An 18,797-nucleotide genomic window follows, 5' to 3' on the forward strand; every position below is an offset into this window, starting at 1 on the left:
GTCACCGTGGAGAGTTCCCGTTCCGGTTCCGGTTCCGGGATCTAGTTTGTTGTGAGCCGGCTCTGTGGGCCTGAAGCGTGTTTCTGAAGTCCGTTCGTGGGCCTGGGTTGTTAGCGTTTCGTGACTGCAGACATGGCAGCCTCCACGGCGGCCGGAAAACAGCGGATTCCTAAAGTGGCCAAGGTAGGCGGCCGGGAGGGGCCCCAGCACAGCTTCTGCGGTGCCGGGCACCAGAGACTCGGGACTGCGAGCTCTGCAACTCGGTCCAAGAAGACAGGGGTCTTGTCATTCCGAGCTCGTCTCGCGTCTAACTAGCCTTGGTTCCAGGGTGGTATTTTTGTAATGCGAGGCATTGGCTCGGTTCGGCAGACTCTTAGCTTTGTTACTCTGGGCGTCTCCCACTTTTACTCAGAGCAACAGTGAGCGTGTAAAACGGGAGAAATGGCAACCTTAATAGATGTATCTAGGTATCGTAGACTATGCCGTGGGCAAGAACCAGAGGGGTGTCAGTAAACTTTAGGGTAAACTTTGTGAAGGAAGCTAAAACTTGAAGGCTGTGTGAAAGTTGAACAGTGAAGGGGATGCGAGAGGATGGGCTCTATGTAATGGCATAATTAAAGTTAAACAGTAAATTATTATGTTTCCAACGGTGGCTGGTACTTCACCAATGCTTAATAAGTGCCAAATCTTGCACTTAACCTTTGCATACAGTCTTTCTCTGGTCTGATTTTTCTACGTGGCCTTTTTGTCTTGAGACAAATTCTTATTTCCACATGTAATTATTATAAAAGTCTAATGTGGAAGCCATTTTTTTCCCATCCCGAGTCATAAAAGCCAGGGTATGTGTGCTGGCTAAGTTTCTGTCCGCTTGACACAAACTGAAGTTGTCTAGAAGAGGAACCTCAGTTGATAAAATTCCTCGATCAGATTGCTTATAGGCAAGTCTGTAAGGCATTTTCTTAATTAATAATCGATGTGCTGGCCTAGCCGCGTCAGGGAATGCAGTACCTGGGCAGGTGGTCCTGAGTAGTAGAAGAAAGACTGAAAGCTGGGCATAGTGGCGCACACCTGTAATCCCAGCACACTGGGAGGCAGACGCAGGTGAATCTCTGAGTTCGAGGCCAGCCTGCACTACAAAGTAAGTCCAGGATAGCCAAGGCTACACAGAGAAACCCGATCTTGGGAAAAAAAAATAGAGCCTGGTGTGGTGGTGAATGCCTTTAATCACAGCACTTCGGAGGAAGGTGGATCTCTGTGAGTTCAAGGATAGCCTGGTCTATAGATCGAGTTCCAGGACAGTCAAGGCTACACAGAGAAATCCTGTCTAAAAAAAGGGGGTGAGGGGAGAGGAGACCGAGTGTGGCTTCTGTATCAATTCCTGCCTCCAGGTTTCTGCCCTGACTTCCCTAATGGACTGTGATCAGGTTGTGTAACCCCATAAACTTTCCTCCCCAAGTTGCTTTTGTTTTATCACAGCAGTAAAAAAGCAAATTTATTTGCACTTAGGGTCCATCTGAATTTGAGCATGCTTGACTTGTAGCTACTTCGTTGCACAGCACAGCTCCGTGTGCTCTAGAAGCTTACAGGCTAATGATGGGAACTTAGTAAACGAGTTTCAGCTGGCTTAAAATGCCATGGAAAACCAACTTGTCCGATAGAGGGGTTAAAGCGAGTAGAGGAATTCTGTAAACAGGTCATAATGAGGAGGAAGTGGTGCTTACTCTGCTCTTCTACAAGGGAAAATTTGCTGTTATTTTATCACCTGTTGCTCTTGAGACTTTGAGCATGGACTTCCTATACTAGGTATCCAGCGTTAGATGGAAAATCAGGACCACCTCCCACCCCTGACCCTGTTCTGCCTCATGGAGGACTGAGCATGTCATTCAAAGAGGACATCTTATGCTCAGACTTAAAACATTTCATGCTTACGACATCGTGTGTGGAGAACACTACCCCAAATAGAAATGTCTTTTTTTCTTAAGGTGAAAAACAAAGCACCAGCTGAGGTGCAGATAACTGCTGAACAGCTCTTAAGAGAAGCTAAAGAGAGAGAACTTGAGCTCCTCCCACCTCCTCCTCAGCAGAAGATCACAGATGAGGAAGAATTGAATGATTACAAGCTACGGAAAAGGAAGGTGAGTCTGCTCAGAGTGTGCTGTGCAGATCTGTCCGTGTCGCCACCCATAGTAGGATCTAAGGCCTGGGAGAGAGCTCTGAGAGAGCCCATGGGATTTGGCCTCAGGCTAATATTCGGGATTATTTAATCCACTAATATCATGGAAGTCATATGTGAAAGTCTGCAAATTACACTTTATTAATTACACTTTATTCACTTTGTATCCCCCCCTGTGGTTCCCTCCCTCCTCCTGTCCCAATCCCTCCCTTCCTCCACCCTCTGCATGCATGCCCCTCCCCAAGTCCACTGATAGGAGAGGACTTCTTTTCCTTCCTTCTGATCCTAGTCAATTAGGTCTCATCAGGAGTGGCTGCATTGTCTTCCTCTGAGGCCTGGTAATGCTGCTTCCCCCTCAGGGGGAGGTATTTAAAGAGCAGCCCAATCAGTTCATGTCAGAGACAGTCCCTGTTCCTATTACAATGTAACCCACTTGGATACTGAACTGCCATGGGCTACATCTGTGCAGGGGTCTTAGGTTATCTCCATGCATAGTCCTTGGTTGGAGTATCAGTCTCAGGAAAGACCCCTGTGCTCAGATTTTTTGGTTCTGTTGCTCTCCTTGTGGAGCGCCTGTCCTCTCCAGATCTTACTGTTTCCCACTTCTTTCATAAGATTCCCTGCACTCTACCCAAAGGTTGCCCATAAGTCTCAGCATCTGCATTGATAGTCTGCAGGGCAGAGCCTTTATTTATTTTTGTTTTATGTGCATTGGTGTGTTGCCTGCATGTCTATGTGAGAGTATTGTATCCCTTGGAACTGTTGCTACAGACAGTTGTGAGCTGCCATGTGAGGCTGGGAATTGAACCTGGGTCCTCTGGAATAACAGCCAATGCTCTTAACCACTAGGCCATCTCTCCAGTCTCCATACTTTCTCTTTTTAAAAAAAAAAAAAACTGAAATGAGTAACTTTTATTACAAGACAAAAGGCAAAGTCGTTTTCTCTTTAACTATAACACATACACCCCTTTTTTGCCTTTCAGACTTTTGAAGATAACATAAGAAAAAATAGGACTGTGATTAGTAACTGGATAAAATATGCACAATGGGAAGAGAGTCTAAAGGAAATTCAAAGGTAATATTTGTATGTAAAGATTCTGTAAGCTAGCAGGTTTGAGAAACTAAGAAAAGTAAAGCACAGGACCGTACTGTGTTAGAATTTCCAGCTTCTGTTCCACAGAACCTTAAGGTTCTTCTGAGGGACCTCAGGGCACTGGGAGGAACAGTCATGGAGTGTTGCAGGAGGTTCTTTATGTGGGTTGTGCTGCCGGCACTCCTGTAGCTAAAGAAACAGTGTTTTATCTGTTTTCTGGATCCTTAGTGTTCTGCTGGAATCTGTAGTCAAGATAAAAATTTTGGCCTTCAGTTCCTGTAGACCAGCCTTTCTGCATTCTCCCTCATACTCCTGCTCCTCTGCTCCTTGTCCTTGCCAATCCCTGAGGACACAGGACACCTTTGCTCTTTACTGTGACATTTGTTTGCACTCTGACTTGACCCCTTGCAGGCACCCTTCTCTACCAGCCTTGACTTTTGAACAAACTGAAGCTATCCCTTACATCCTCAGTTCTGGAGTTCCTGCCACTTAGCCCGTTTCACCAAACATTGTTCTCTTCCAGTACAGACCTTGACTGTAGTGTTCATGACTGTATGAAATAATTGCATGTTTGTCTGTCTTTAAGACTGTGCAGTAACTTGAGGACATTGTTGCTTTTTCTCTTTTCCTGAACTTGGCTCATGATAGATCTCTAACAACATAGGAGGACCTTGTTGCAGCGACTTTGAGGTACCTGCTGCGTATCTTATAGGTGCTGCCTTTGATGCTCTCCATATCTTATCTGTTAAGGGCTCGATCCATATACGAGCGTGCTTTAGATGTAGACTACCGAAATATTACACTCTGGCTGAAATATGCAGAAATGGAAATGAAGAACCGCCAGGTCAACCATGCCCGAAATATCTGGGACCGCGCCATAACAACTCTGCCACGAGTCAACCAGTTCTGGTAAGCTGCCACGGTTTCACAAAGCGGTTTCTGTGAACTAGAAAAATAGTACTTGCCTATGTATTGCTTTTATTTGCAGTCACAATAATTTTATATATTGAACTTTACATTCTACTTTTTCTTAAAATATACCGTTTTTAATGTTACATAATCTATAAGTCATAATCCTGATGATAGCTATGTAATAAAAATTTAAATGTTTAGTACAATCTTTTATTTATAAGAAACTTTTTATTGAAAAGATAAAACTTACAATCAGCCATGTGGCGCTGGAGCACGCTTTTAATCCCAGTCCTTGGGAGGCAGAGGCTCTACAGAAGACAGAAGAGACAGCTGCGGCTGGCCGATGTTAATGACTACACGGTAGATGGTGTTCGGGAGAGTGGATCTCTGAGTTTGAGGCCAGGCTGGTCTGCAGAGTAACTTCCAGAACAGCCAAAGCTACATAGAGAGAGCCTGTCTCAACAAACAAAACCAAAACAAACAAAAATTTAAAATTTTGCATTTAACAAAGCATTGGAAATTTAAAGCTTACTTTTTTCCCTGAGTCATTTTGACCACAGCAGGCATCTTTGGGTGATTCTCTGTCAGGTACAAGTACACATACATGGAGGAGATGTTGGGCAATGTTGCTGGTGCCCGTCAGGTGTTTGAGCGCTGGATGGAATGGCAGCCTGAGGAGCAGGCCTGGCACTCCTACATCAACTTCGAGCTGAGATACAAAGAGGTGGAGCGGGCCCGCACCATTTATGAACGCTATATCCTTGGAGGCATCACTGGTACATGGTTGTCACAGGTGTCTACCCCTCAGAAAGATGCCTTAGTAAAGACACATAGCTGTTAGTGTGACGTAGGAGGTCAGGAAGGCAAGTTTCTTCATTTTCACGATTTTTTTGTAGGGGTAGAAATTGGTCATATAAGAAGTTATGGACGGGATGATTTGAGTCTTTTCAGTGATATTGCGGGTTCATTTTTGGGTTTTGCACTAAGTCCTGGCTGCTAGAACCAGAGGTCTGTGTTGATTATTAGCACTGCTAGTGGAGGTCACCCAGAGGTTCACTGCTTACCAAGCTGTGACTCCAGCTAGTAATTGACTCCAGAGTCATTTAGTTCCTTGAGCCTTTGTGTCCTTTCTATATAAGAAAAATTAAAACTAAACATGGTGAAGTCTAAGTGTATACTCGTTGGTAGGATACTTGCCTCGCATTATTCTGAGACCCTGAGTTTAGGCTTCAGCACTATAGACACAGAACAGCCAACTGTGGCTAGCCAATGTTAACGACTAAAGGATGGTGTTTTTGAAAACACTGTTAGAAACACCTCTGTGAGCCCAGTTACCCACAGGCATCTTATTTGCACATTGTACACTTGTTAAAATTTATTTGGAATCCTCAGATTACTAATTGCTATGTTTTAGCAGCCATTGGTAGACATGTATCAGACAGCGAGCATTTGGTGTCGCTCAGCATGCAGTTCCTGAAGTCCATTGCAGCTGTATGTAGTGGTGCCTGAGTGCGAAGGCAGGAGGGGCCCATGCTGTGTCCACAGGAAGCTTTCTTCCCTCTCTGAAGCCGGTGGAACGGGGTTTGACACCTATAGTGGGACAGCCTAAGGCTAGTTGCTTAATGCTCAGAACCACATTGGATCTGGGCACAGCGCTTAGTTGGTAAAGTGTGTGGTGTGCAAGCCTGGAGACCTGTGTTTGGATCCCTAGAACCCATGTAAAAAGCACACACCTGTAATCCCAGCACTGGGAGGTGGAGGCCGGAGGGCTATTAGGCCAGTCAGTCTAGCTGGATGGGTGAGCTCCAGGCTCAGTGAGCGCCCCATCACAAAAACTAAGGTGGAGAGCAATTGAATAAGATACCTGATGTCAGCCTCTGACCTCTTACACCGAAGCATACAACATGTGCACACAAGAAAATAGTTAGGATGTGCTGGTTTTAGAATTTAAAACTACGGTGTGTGGGAGATTCATCCACATTCCTCTTAGGAGCAATGATTTGGCATTCAGTAATTCAGAATTCTTACTGGTTTTACAGAACTGCCGCAAGCGTGAGAACCTTATTGTGCAACATTAAGATCTTCAGTTGTCTCTCCTCATTCGTAGTGATTTAATAGAGGCTGAAGCAGCACTTGGTTTGTGGTAGAAGAGACCCTAAGCACTTAAGATTGTCGGTGCTTGTGAAAATTAAGTAACTCAGCTAGCTCTTAGGTGGTGACGTGGGTGTATTTGACTTAGGAAATCGGCCTCGGGACTGCTGCTTTTAATATCCTTGCTCTTTGTGAATGTACTTTAGCTATGGAAATTATTGGCTTCTTCAAGGAAGGTTGATGTGCCCTGTTAATAAAAATGGCAAGCGAAGACTTTAGCGATAGATAGCAGCTTTCTTTTTGTGGCAAACTTATTCATTGTGGATAGACTGTTGTCACTGAGCATTTAATGTAATAAGTGCTCTTTATTGACCACATTCATTTGCCAAGAAAGTGGTAAGTTTCATAAACATTTCCTCATTTAATAAAGCAATGATGGGGGAGGTTGGTACCCTTTTTCCCTTTCCACACATGAAAAAAATGAGGCAGATGAGTTGTTGAAGATCACCTGACTTATAGCCGGTTTGAGGGCTTTCTTTGGCTTTAGGCTTCTGTTTGTCCCACTGCTTCCATACTAAGTTAGCACTGAAATCAGAGCAAATGAGTAACATGACCCTGACATCACAGGCTGGGGGTTGGTTAGTCTTCTTTGTATGGGTTTCATCACCCCTCCAGTTATATTATGAACCGTTGGAATTTGGGAGGTTGGTAAGGTTTAGGGTCAGTTGTTTGGGCATGAAGCCTTTGTACATGCTGTGCGCGCAGACTTGCACTGAGCCAGCCTCAGCCTCCATTACTGCGTTGCCTTGCCTGCTCTTTCCTTCACTCCCCTGCACTTGTGCTCGTGCACCCTGCTGTGAAGAACTGGATCAAGTATGCTCGATTTGAAGAGAAGCATGCTTATTTTGCCCATGCGAGGAAAGTCTACGAGAGAGCAGTTGAGTTCTTTGGGGATGAGCATATGGACGAACACCTGTATGTGGCCTTTGCTAAATTTGAGGAAAATCAAAAAGAGGTAAGTCATGATGAGTTAGTTTATTCCTGTTTTATTTTACTTGTCCATAGAGAAAATGGTTTGTAGATACAAAAACATAATTTTATACGGAACAGCATGCGTGTATTGCTGAGCTATGGGCTGGAGCTGAGTGGTTCTGTACAGTAGCTGTCTTCACTCTGCTTTGTTGGAATTAAGCCTTTAAACAAGAGCACCTGGAGTTTGGTGTCTTGGCACATGCCTATCATCCCGTCTCAGAAAACTGAGGATTGACTCTGAGGCCTGAGGCAAATGGAGCATAACCTTGAAGTGAGCTTATCTCAGACACCCAGAATTCCATGTGCAAACTGATTTATGGAATCCTGATTCAAGGGCTTAGAGATGATGAGCCGGGGAGGCAGAGAACTGGTGCCATCAGCCAGAGGAAACAATGTAGAATGGGGACATGGATTGCCTCACAGAAGCTAGTTCCTTTCTGCCTTGGTATACACAGAAAATAATCGAATAGGAGGGCTCAGGTTCTCTCTAGGAGGCAAAGACCAGAGGGTTTTAAAAGAGACAATGACTGGATGATCCTTTAGTGAGCTTCTGGTTAATTCCTGAAAGTATTCTGGGGCAGGGTAGTGCATTGTAAGAGTGGAGCCAGGGGAGGGCTGAGGATGAAGCTCATTGGGAGAGCGCTGTGAACACGAGTGAGGTTCTGATTTTGATCATTGGCACTACCTACCAGGGAAGCAGGTAATAAAACCAGGGAGTCCAATAAGAACTTTTAGATGTTCTTGGTTAGAAATGAAGGTGGGTCAGCAGCAGGGTAGAAGAGAAAAAAGGGCAGTAGTGAAGAGATTAAAAATAGCAGCACTTGTTGAAAACGAGTCAGTAAAGGAAAGAAGAACAGGAGAGGAACCAAGGCAAGATTCACGGGGCTCTGGGTGTGAGCAGGTATGCCATGGAAATGTTGCCTATCAGCCTGGGAAAGGACCCAGGATGGGTAAGGAGAAAATAGAAGCTCCGTTTTGTGACACTATTAAATATGGAACTGAGAGAAAGAGAGAGAGAGAGAATATTAGTCCTTTCTGATCGAGGCTTCAACTTTTAATTTATGATATGTGTGACTGAAATAAGATTATGTTTCAGATGGTAATCTTCTTACCTGTTCTTAGTTTGAAAGGGTACGAGTTATTTACAAATATGCCCTGGATAGAATTTCAAAGCAAGAGGCCCAAGAACTCTTTAAAAACTATACCATCTTTGAGAAGAAGTTTGGTGACCGGAGGGGCATAGAAGATATCATCGTAAGCAAACGGAGGTTCCAGTATGAAGAAGAAGTGAAGGTGGGCTCTTTTCTAGAGGCTTGGTGTTGCCAGAGCTTTCCACAGTGGCACACATAACAGCAAGTTGGGTCTCGTGACTACTCTCTTGATGCTATGTCTGATAGACTTGACAACTCTTTTAGACAAATTGGGATAAATGTGGCTAGGATAAAGGAGAGCAAGGTGTACTTGGATTTCCTATGCCATTCCCAGGTGCAAAAACATTTTACTGATAGCAAGCTGTAGAAATGTAGATCTTGGCACTTGGGAGATAGAGGCAGAAAAATTGTTAGTTCGAAGCCAGCCTAGGCTTCGTATCAAGCACGCGCCTCAAAAGAAATGTAGCAGAGCTGGAGAGATGGCTTAGAGGTGAAGAACACTGGCTGGGGGCTGGAGAGATGGCTCAGAGGTTAAGAGCACTGCCTGCTCTTCCAGAGGTCCTGAGTTTAATTCCCAGCAACCACATGGTGGCTCATAACCATCTGTAATAAGATCTGGTGTCTTCTTCTGGCATGCAGGTGTACATGTGATAGAACATTATATACATAATAAAATAAAATATTAAAAAAAAAAAAACTGGCTGTTCTTCCAAAGGTCCTGAGTTCAATTCCCAGCAACCACATGGTGGTTCACAACCATCATATAATGAGATCTGATGCTCTTTTCTGGTGTGCAGGCACATATGCAGAAAGAATATCATATAAAATAATAAATAAATCTTTTTAAAAGAAAAGAAATGTAGCATCTGTTTGAGTTCATTTTTTTGGAAAAGGATGGAAGGGTCAGACGTAGATCCAAACACTTTCTTTGCCTGAGCAAGAGATCTATGAAAGACAGTTCTATTCCTGTCTTTGTAATACACCATTTTGATTTCAGTTTAAGATAGCATTTTTTCCTCACTGTTCTGTGTATCTTTTGCTTGGTCAGATTTAAATAGCTCCTAGCAAAGGACTAAGTCTGGTGTGAAATGAAGCAATAGGTCAGTAAGATGTGTTCAGGATAAATTACTGTTATTTGAAAGGTGGGTTCCCTGTTTAGAATCTGAATCTGATATATATCCATTGTAATTTCATTATCACCGTAAGGGTATACAATCATATGTGTAAAAATTACATTTATGTAAGTTGGAAGTTGTGGATAAGGGCTCAACCTTGTAAGAGTCCCAGGACTGGGGAAGCCAACGCAAAATAATTGTCATGAGTTCAAGGCCAGCCTAGGCTATGGAGTGAGACCCTATCTCAGAAACAAACAAAACAAATGAAGCAGTTCTTTTACATGACTGTAGCAGAGCAAAGTGGCTTTGCTGTGCGGTGCCTAGCCAGTGGCTTTTTATGTTCCTTTATACATTTTATGGAGTGGTGCTTTTAAAATGAGATGGAAGGGGAAAATTGCTAAAATATAGCAGCTTTGTTGTCTCACAATTCTGACAGCCTTTCAACTCTAGCTCTTGGTTCGGTTTTTTGTTTTTTTTTTTTTTTTGTTTGTTTTTTAATTAAGCTGGCTGTTTTCTAGGCTAATCCACACAATTACGATGCATGGTTTGATTACTTACGCTTGGTGGAAAGTGACGCAGAAGCTGACACGGTGCGGGAAGTGTATGAGAGAGCCATTGCCAACGTGCCGCCCATTCAGGAGAAGAGACACTGGAAGCGCTACATCTACCTCTGGGTCAACTACGCCCTCTATGAAGAGCTGGAGGCCAAGGTGAGGGCGGAGCTGTGTGGGGCTATTAAATGAATGGCCTTCTTATGTAGAATCACGGCTTGCTATTGTAGTTAAAATGGTGGGTGTTGGGCTATGTATGTTTATTATCAGCCCTATAATTATTGCAGCAGTATTATTTAACCTGCTATCACAATCAAATAAGACACAGATATCTGTTAGATTTTTATAATTGCCTTTTTACCTTGGGCTAGGCAGATAGTCTTCCTACCTACCCTATCTCAGTAACCTCACCATCCACCTCCCAGCCCCCATCCAAGGCCATCCACCTTAACCTTTTCTATCTGGGCTACCTCCCATCCATAATTTTATAAATACTTGCTTATGTTTTTCATCTGGACCTTTTCACGCCATTCCTGGAGTCCTTCCTCCACATGGTTCCTTCTCCTTCTCCACGCTACCCCATCATGGTATTCCTCCTTTCTTCCTGTCTGTCTCTTTCTTGTGATTCTCTTAAACCCAAAGCCCAGGAACCTTAGCAGCACCTACTCCATTCATTATACTTTGCCCAGGTGTTAGGCCTTTAGCCCACCAGTCAGGTATAGTGTTTTAGGCAGGTTTACAGAACAAGGAGAGTTTATCCAGGCAGTAACCAGAGCTCCAAGGCCAGCAATTAGCATCAAAATACAAGCATCAGACCAACCCCCAACAGCTTGGCCTGGTGTGGATAGTACCTGATAGTTACAATCTTCGAGACAAACAGTTTTAAATTTCTTTAGGACTCTGTCCACTGATGTATATCATTTAAACTGTGCCTCTTAAGGCATGGTGCCATTTTTTTTTTTTAAACCTTGAAACACAGTAAGATAGATAGCATTTAAAAGTTGAAACAGTGCCTAGCGTGGTGGCACATGCCTATAATCCCAGCACTCAGGGAAGGCAGAAGAGGCAGATCTTTGAGTTTGAGGCCAGCCTGGTCTACAGGGCAGCTCAGTCTATACAGAGAAGCCCTGTCGTCTCCAAAACAAACTGAAACAAGGACCAGTGAATCAGTTTAATTACATCTAGTTTCCTAATAGTTCATTTTGTCACAAATAAGGATCATGGCCAGATTCTATGTTTTTGCTTTTGGTAAAAATCGGGTGGCATTTGCAGAAATAGGTTATGTGTAAGTTAAAGGTAACTTTACTATGCTCTGTTGTTCTGAGACTAACATCTTTCCTTCTACTGTCAGGCTAAGGCTTTTCTACAAAGACTCATTCAAGCTTTGTTGGCCACGCTGTTACTCTTAGACAAAAGTTTAATGATCAAAAGTAGTTGCTATTTTTTGATCATAAATGAAATAATTTTTTTTTAAAAGCATCTTAAGAAATGGGCTGTTTCTACTAGTAGGCATGAAATTAATTGGTAACATTATTTGCTTGTTGGTTTTTATCATCTTAATGCAGGATCCTGAGAGGACAAGACAGGTATATCAAGCGTCTTTGGAACTAATTCCTCACAAAAAGGTATACTTGCTGGATCAAAATCCTGTTTCATTACTTGTAAGATAATATGTATCAACTGAAATTTTTTCAGTGAGTGGCATGAGAGAATCATAAACAAGATAAGCAGTCTTTGCCTGAGGAAACCCCTACTGTGTAGTTCAGAGAATAGTTTGTGCTGTGACAAGTCAGTAATGCAGATACCAGTGTAGAAATCCAGGGGAGGACAGGTAATTGAGAAAGGCAGAATGGAAGAAAGAAGACAGATCATGTACATGACAGATTCCAAATGCATCTTTTGATAACTGAGAGCATGCTTTTGTGGTTGAGAACATGGCGTCTTTGGAGATGTTAAAATGTTGCCTCTACCACATTTCCCATCATGAGAAACAGAAAGTCTTGTGACTGAGTTGGGTTCTTAGAAATAGGATGTTTACCAATTTTTAAGCAGCCCATAAAACATTCTAAGTAGAAGCTACCATGTCATGGAGTATATATACAGGTACCTGTATAGGTCATTGTAGATGTGTATATAAATTTTTATTGCATTTTTTATTTATGGGGGGAGGGCTGTGCATGTGCCATAGTGTACATGTGGAAGTCAAAAGACAGCCTGGGGAAATTGATTCTTTCCACCATGTGGGTCCTGGAGCTTAAACACAGGGTCATGCTTGACAGCTGGTGCCATCATTTACTGAGCCATTTCACCAGCTTCATGGTATATTTTTTTGTTGACAAATGCAATTTTTGCTTGAAAACAAAATACATCCCTCCTCCCTCTGAAATTTTATCGGTGTCCTTTGGTTAATATAAATTTAATTTAAATGACCTTCTTAAACTAGATCATTTTGTGCTTATGTTTTATAGTTCACATTTGCCAAAATGTGGTTATATTATGCACAGTTTGAAATAAGACAGAAAAACCTGCCTTTTGCCAGAAGAGCTTTGGTAAGTACAGAAAGGATGGGCATGTTTCATTAAGTTTTTAAGGAGGTTACAATCTTTATGCTTACAAATTTGTACGGTTCCTACTGGAGGGGAAAAAAAAAAAAAAAAGCAACCAAGCAGGGTACATTGGCACACACCAGTAAGCCGGCCTTGCTTGGATTACATAGCAAGACCTTGTCTCAAAAAAATAAAAAAAAAAATAAAAAATGGAAGAAGAAGAAAGGAGGGATCAGCAACAGAAATGTGCCATTTAAAGCCTGGAACATGTTAGACAACTCATAGGCAGTGCTTTGAGAATAGGTGACTACTGAGTGCTCATTTTAAGTGGGATGTAAATACAACCCCTTTCTACCTCCCTGCAAGGCTCAGGGACCACTGAGGAAGAAGAGGTGGAAAAATGTAGGAACAGCATGGTGGAGAGGAATCTTGTCAGTGTCTTCTGGAGATGGCATGGCTGTTACACTCAATCTCAGGGCAGCATAGTGGCCTGCAGGAAGCTCGCAGCGCACTCACATTAAAGCTGGCGGTGGGGGGGCAGCTTATGAGACTCCACCTCTAGCTGGGGAGCTATTGACATCTGATGGCTGCTGGTAGGGAAAGCAGTGATTTTTTCTTCAGAAGCATGGCTGCTGATAGGTTGCCTGTGCTCATGCAGCCAAAACTATCTGGACTCAGTGTGACATGAAAGTAGATAGTACATGTTGGAAGAGTGGGAGAGGAGACTTGGTGGTGGATACAATCAAGATATGTGTATGAAATTGTCAAGAGATGGAGGCTGGAGAGGTGGCTTAGTGGTTAAGAGCATTAACTGCTCTTCCAGAGGTCCTGAGTTCAATTTCCAGCAACAATATGGTGGCTCACAACCATCTGTAACGGAATCTGATTCCCTCGTCTTGCGTGTGAAAACAGAGCATTCATATACATAAAATAAATAGATCTTTAAACAAAAAATTGTCAAGAGATACAAACAAAAACAGTGCTTAAGCTGGGGGTGGGGTCATGCCTTTATCTGTGCACTGTGCATTTGGGATGCAGAGGCAGGCAGGCAAGTTTCTGAGTTTGAGGCTAGCCTGGTCTACAGAGTGAGTTCCAGGATAACCAGACCTACACAGAGAAACTTTGTTTTGAAAAAAACAATAACAGCCTGGCATGGTAATACATGCCTTTAATCTCAACACTCAGGGTGGGGGTGGGGACAGAGGCAGGTGGAGCTCTGAGTTTAGACCAGCCTGGTCTACTGGTCTACAGAGCTGTTATACAGAGAAACCCTGTCTCAAAAGAAAAAAGAAAAAAAAAAGGAAAACAGTGCTTAAAGAAACATTAAGTGATAATACTTAAATTATAAACATTTTATTTAAACATTGGAAATGTCTATAGCTACTAGTTACTAGATCCTTCTCCATATTAGTAGTCTGGAATTAGTAGTCTGAATGTACCTTCCTCCTAATTTTTCAGGAGGATAAAATACTGTGTATACATGGAATTTTTCTTCAGATAAACTATTTGCTTCCTGTGTGTAGTAAGTCAGGCTTAATTATCTTTTATTTAAAGGTTTGTACATTTAACATTCATTATTTTCTAGGGGATCCTGAGGAGTTCAAGTCCGATAGTTGTGTAATTCTGCAATATACCTGTGGTTGACCAGGCCCCTGTGACCACAGGCCCCCCCGTGTCAGATGAGTACCTGTTGAGGAAGTGGACAGTATGATAGCATAGCAACAGAACAGACTGCTGGCTCCAGCAGAGGATAAGATCTAGGACAGTGGTTTACAGAAGTTGAGCCCTAAGTATAACAATACTCTTGGCCGTTTTATATTCTCCAGGGGACTTCCATAGGCAAATGTCCAAAGAACAAGTTATTCAAAGGTTACATAGAACTGGAACTGCAGCTTCGAGAATTTGACAGATGCCGGAAACTTTATGAAAAGTTCTTGGAATTTGGACCAGAAAATTGTACCTCATGGATCAAGTTTGCAGAATTAGAGACAATCCTTGGTGATATCGAGAGAGCTCGGGCAATCTATGAATTAGCCATCAGCCAGCCACGCTTGGACATGCCAGAGGTGAGGATTCCAAGTTGAATATATTGAGATATTCCTCACGTGTTCCCCCTAGCTACCATCTAAAAGTAAAAGATGACTCAGCTAATCTATAGTCTTTTCCACTCCAATTAGGATTCTTCTGTTTGTAGAGTAGGAAAGTAGGCCAGGGGAGTGTCAGCAGAAGCTCCTGCACAGCTGACAGGGAAGGAAGGGTAAAAGGTACAAGGAGGAAGGCTGGGTAAGGAAACAGCTGTAGGCTCCCCCATCTGGAACACAGGAAATGGGGGTGGAGGCTACATACCTCTGCCCTCAGCATAGTTTTGCCTGAAACATGATCTTCTAGATTCTACTGCGGCGGCCTGGAGCCCTGGCCTGCCTCAGTAGTTAAGCCACAGGCAGCACTGAAGCAGAGCTAAGGCCAACTGAGTCTCGCAGAAGCCACAGAAACAACTGTCCTAGGCAATCTTGCACTAACGCGACCTTGCATTGGGGCAGAGCTTCCAGTACTGCTAAAGCTCACCTGTGGCTTCAGTTCCTTACTAGAGTGCCAGCTCCAGTGTCCATGTCCTGTCCTTGTGACTATTAGGCAGTTATTTTCTTTGAACTTAGGTAACAGGAAATTGGCATTTGGGGATAGGATCATGTGACAGGATCATGAAAGTACCTGGAATCCTTGACAAGTTTTGGTTGTGTTGAACATCTGAAAAGAAAATGTAAAACTGAATCCAAAGCCTTTTTTTCTGTCTAAAAATCTAATCATGTTTTGGCAAGCATCAAAATGCTATCATTACTCCATCCACATGCGGTCTAATTGTAGAGTGAAAGTCTTTGTTTCTGGATGTAAGTCAGAATGGCTGAACTATAGAGGTATGTGACTTTCTTGGTGCTAAGATTGACCTATTATTTTCTTAGGTACTTTGGAAATCATATATTGATTTTGAGATTGAGCAGGAAGAAACTGAAAGAACACGAAATCTTTACCGACAATTGCTTCAGCGAACACAGCATGTCAAGGTATCCTGTACTTGGTCAATCCATTTTATTTTGCACAACAGTTTTGGGTTTTTTTTTTTAGACAAAATTGTTTTAAATGTCTTTCTTGTTCTTAAAATCTGTTGTCAGGATTTAAGAACATTAAGCTTATCCCAGGTCCTTGTTTCTGCTGTACATGAATCTCTTGGGAATCACAGGTTTAAAGAAGTTAAATTTTTTTCAGGATTTTAAAACTATGTCAGACACCTTAAAGCAAGAGACTGCTCCAGTACTGAAACTGAGGCACATGTTCAGTGTATCAGTTTACAGCATGCTGTCAGTGGATACATCATAGATGGCATGAACTCATAAATTAACTCTATAATCATTGTTACTGTCTTCTGGGTGACATGGTTAATTTGGTTTTCTTAATTTTCTAAAGGTATGGATCAGTTTTGCTCAGTTTGAGTTGTCTTCAGGGAAAGAAGGAAGTGTGGCTAAATGCAGACAGATATATGAAGAAGCCAACAAAACCATGAGAAACTGTGAAGAAAAAGAAGAGAGGCTTATGTTGCTGGAATCCTGGCGAGGTTTTGAAGATGAATTTGGAACAGTATCAGACAAGGAGAGAGTAGACAAACTCATGCCAGAAAAAGTCAAGAAGAGAAGAAAGGTCCAGGCCGACGATGGGGTAAGGGCTCAGTACCAGGGATTGTTCATCTCATGTCAAAGGAGTAGGAATGCATCTGCCTTTGAAGTGCGTGCTTTGAAGTAGTATTTGATCATCCTTAAAAGCAGAAGTAGACAGCCTGAATGTAAGAAGCCCACTTGTAGTCTGGATCCTAGGAAAACAACCAGTGCTGGAAAATGGGGCAGTGACGGAGGCAAAGCCGTCTGAGCAAAGGTGGAGTCTAGGAATTATATGAAACATGGTATTTGGAGTGAGAAGTCGGCATGGGGCTGGGGAAGGTTCACCTTTTAGAGAGGAACAATCTTCAGGAAACTTGGGAACCACTGAAGACTTGTATACAAGATGAGATTGCTGGCATCTCATGCAGGTGGCCTTGGGGGTCTTAGGTTGAAGATGATCTGTTGGTTGTTTTTATAAGCCCAGGACCTGGGGAGGTGGAAGGTAGGAGACGAGTGCCTGCATTTTAGGACAGTATTTAGAAGTGAAATCCATATTCACCTGGGAATGAGAAGAGAGCTAGGAGTCCAAATAATACAAGGCTCTGTAGCCTCTGCTGCTGAATACTAAGTTAAACACAAAGTTTAAAAATTATTTTAAGAGTGATTTGTCTGCATGGGTACCACATGCATGCCTGGTGCCCTCTCAGGTCAGAAGGCGGCGTTGCATTCTTTAGAACTGGAGTTACTGAACGGTTGTAAGCCACCATGCAGGTGCTGAAAACCTAATATGGGTCCTCTGAACAAGTGCTCTAGACAGTGGAGCTGCCTCTCCAGCCCCTAACACTCAAATGCAAGGTAGATGGAGCTGCTGTGCGTAGTTTCTTCCTCTTGGTCCTTCATTCTTGGTGCGCTAGTATGGTGTAGTAGCATCACTACAGTGGCTGCTTAGTCACTTAGGCCCAGCCTTTTGTTCCTTCTGCAGCAGGGTTTGAGGTTGCTTTGTAAACAGCTGAATTTGACTTGTAGGTTTCCCAGACACTCTTTACTCTACCTTCTGAATAAAGCATGCTCCAGCTGTGTATCTACTCAGCTTTTAATTGATTTATTTATTTCTGCAGTCTGATGCTGGATGGGAAGAATACTATGACTACATCTTTCCAGAGGATGCTGCCAACCAGCCTAACCTCAAGCTTCTGGCGATGGCCAAGCTATGGAAGAAACAGCAACAAGAAAGAGAAGCTGCCGAACAGGATCCAGATAAGGACATTGATGAGAGTGAACCCTCATCTTTTTAAATGTTGCAATTGCTTTTTATAAATGAATAGTTTAGAACTTTGACTTCTGGATGTTTTGTATTCTTACCAGTAAGGAGTTGTTTGGCATCTTTGACAGCTATCTTTTGCATTATTTTTTAAAATGCTATGGGTGTTAAGTAAAGAAAAAAAATTTTTAACAGATTTGTTATCTGAGTCCTAGAATTTGCTCATATTGTCTTTATTAGATGGAATTAATATGCTTAGCACCTATGTAAGGTGGAAATGAAGATTTAACTCATAAAGTGTGCAAGATCCATCCTTCAGGAACTTTTCAGGAATAGGTCTGTTGTGATGGTATGTGTGCATCTAAAGCCTGTCACTTTCTTCTGTCTCTTTAAAAACACCCAAACGAGTCCAGTTCTAGTACTATGATGTGGTGGTTAAATATTTTAGTTTCCTCAGTCGAACATGTGATAGTTTCATGGCACCTCATTTTGATTTCCTTAGAAAAGGGATATGGTAGTGTTAATCTTGTTTGCACCCCATCCCTTTTTTTTTTAAAGCATTGTGCCCACTCCTTATAGAATTAAATGGGCTTGGGCTAGTGTAACCTCTAAATATCCCAAAGTAATTTGTAGTGACTAAGAGTCCTTGGAGCCTTCCATTTACCACAGCACAACTGCCAGTTTCCCAGGCCTTATGAATTCTGCAGTTCTATCTACCTAGAGAATATGCATTTCCCAGCATGCTGTGGAATGTGTGAACTCATAACAACTGATGTTTAAACAGTTGTCATAAAACAGCAGGTGTCCGGAAGACCCACAGTGACTTGTGTGCTCAGTGATGGTGCTGAAAGTAGCACAGTATCGTACTTGTTGGTATTCTCACATTATAAAACAGCATTTACCTAGGCTTGGGGGCACTGTTGTTCATAGTCTCTTTGTTCACCACCCAGTGCCTAGAACTGTTTTTCTTCAAAATTGGTTTCCACCTATAAGAACCATTAGTAAACATCTGATCATTAACTGTAAGTATATCCAATGGAATAAAAATATTACTAAATCGGGTCTTGAAAATAAGGTAAGTTTGAAAACAGTACTGCTAGGAAAAGTAGATCTTTTCAGGCACCAGACCAGCACCAGACTGAGGCTGAGTCTGCACTGAGGCCTGAGGGTGCTAGTCAAGGAGAGGGTCTGTCACTGAATCCTTTGAATCTTGAGCAGATTCAAG

General features: G+C 42.6%; 1 protein-coding gene across 1 annotated transcript; it reads left to right on the forward strand.

The window, feature by feature from the left end:
- Nucleotides 1–36: 36 nt before the first annotated feature.
- Nucleotides 37–17,768, forward strand: Crnkl1 (crooked neck pre-mRNA splicing factor 1). The gene is made up of 14 exons (XM_055602571.1): nt 37–183; nt 1,983–2,135; nt 3,157–3,248; nt 4,017–4,175; nt 4,767–4,933; nt 7,106–7,284; nt 8,424–8,594; nt 10,086–10,277; nt 11,684–11,743; nt 12,587–12,667; nt 14,491–14,730; nt 15,622–15,723; nt 16,124–16,372; nt 17,430–17,768. Exons 1-14 carry the CDS (start codon nt 133–135, stop codon nt 17,604–17,606), a joined length of 2,073 nt encoding a protein of 690 aa, XP_055458546.1. The 5' UTR covers nt 37–132; the 3' UTR covers nt 17,607–17,768.
- The last annotated feature ends 1,029 nt before the right edge of the window (nt 17,769–18,797 follow it).

The sequence above is a fragment of the Psammomys obesus genome, unplaced genomic scaffold (genome assembly GCF_907164565.1).
Source record: "Psammomys obesus unplaced genomic scaffold, mPsaObe1.curated_primary_1811, whole genome shotgun sequence".
Taxonomy (NCBI): Eukaryota; Metazoa; Chordata; class Mammalia; order Rodentia; family Muridae; genus Psammomys; species Psammomys obesus.

What these genes read in the sequence shown, in the direction of transcription:
- Crnkl1 (XM_055602571.1), top strand. Translation starts at nt 133, where the DNA reads ATGGCAGCCTCCACGGCGGCCGGAAAACAGCGGATTCCTAAAGTGGCC. An exon ending in CCACGAGTCAACCAGTTCTG is followed by an intron (nt 4,176 to 4,766) that starts GTAAGCTGCCAC and finishes ATTCTCTGTCAG; the next exon opens with GTACAAGTACACATACATGG. An exon ending in CACGCTTGGACATGCCAGAG is followed by an intron (nt 14,731 to 15,621) that starts GTGAGGATTCCA and finishes TTATTTTCTTAG; the next exon opens with GTACTTTGGAAATCATATAT.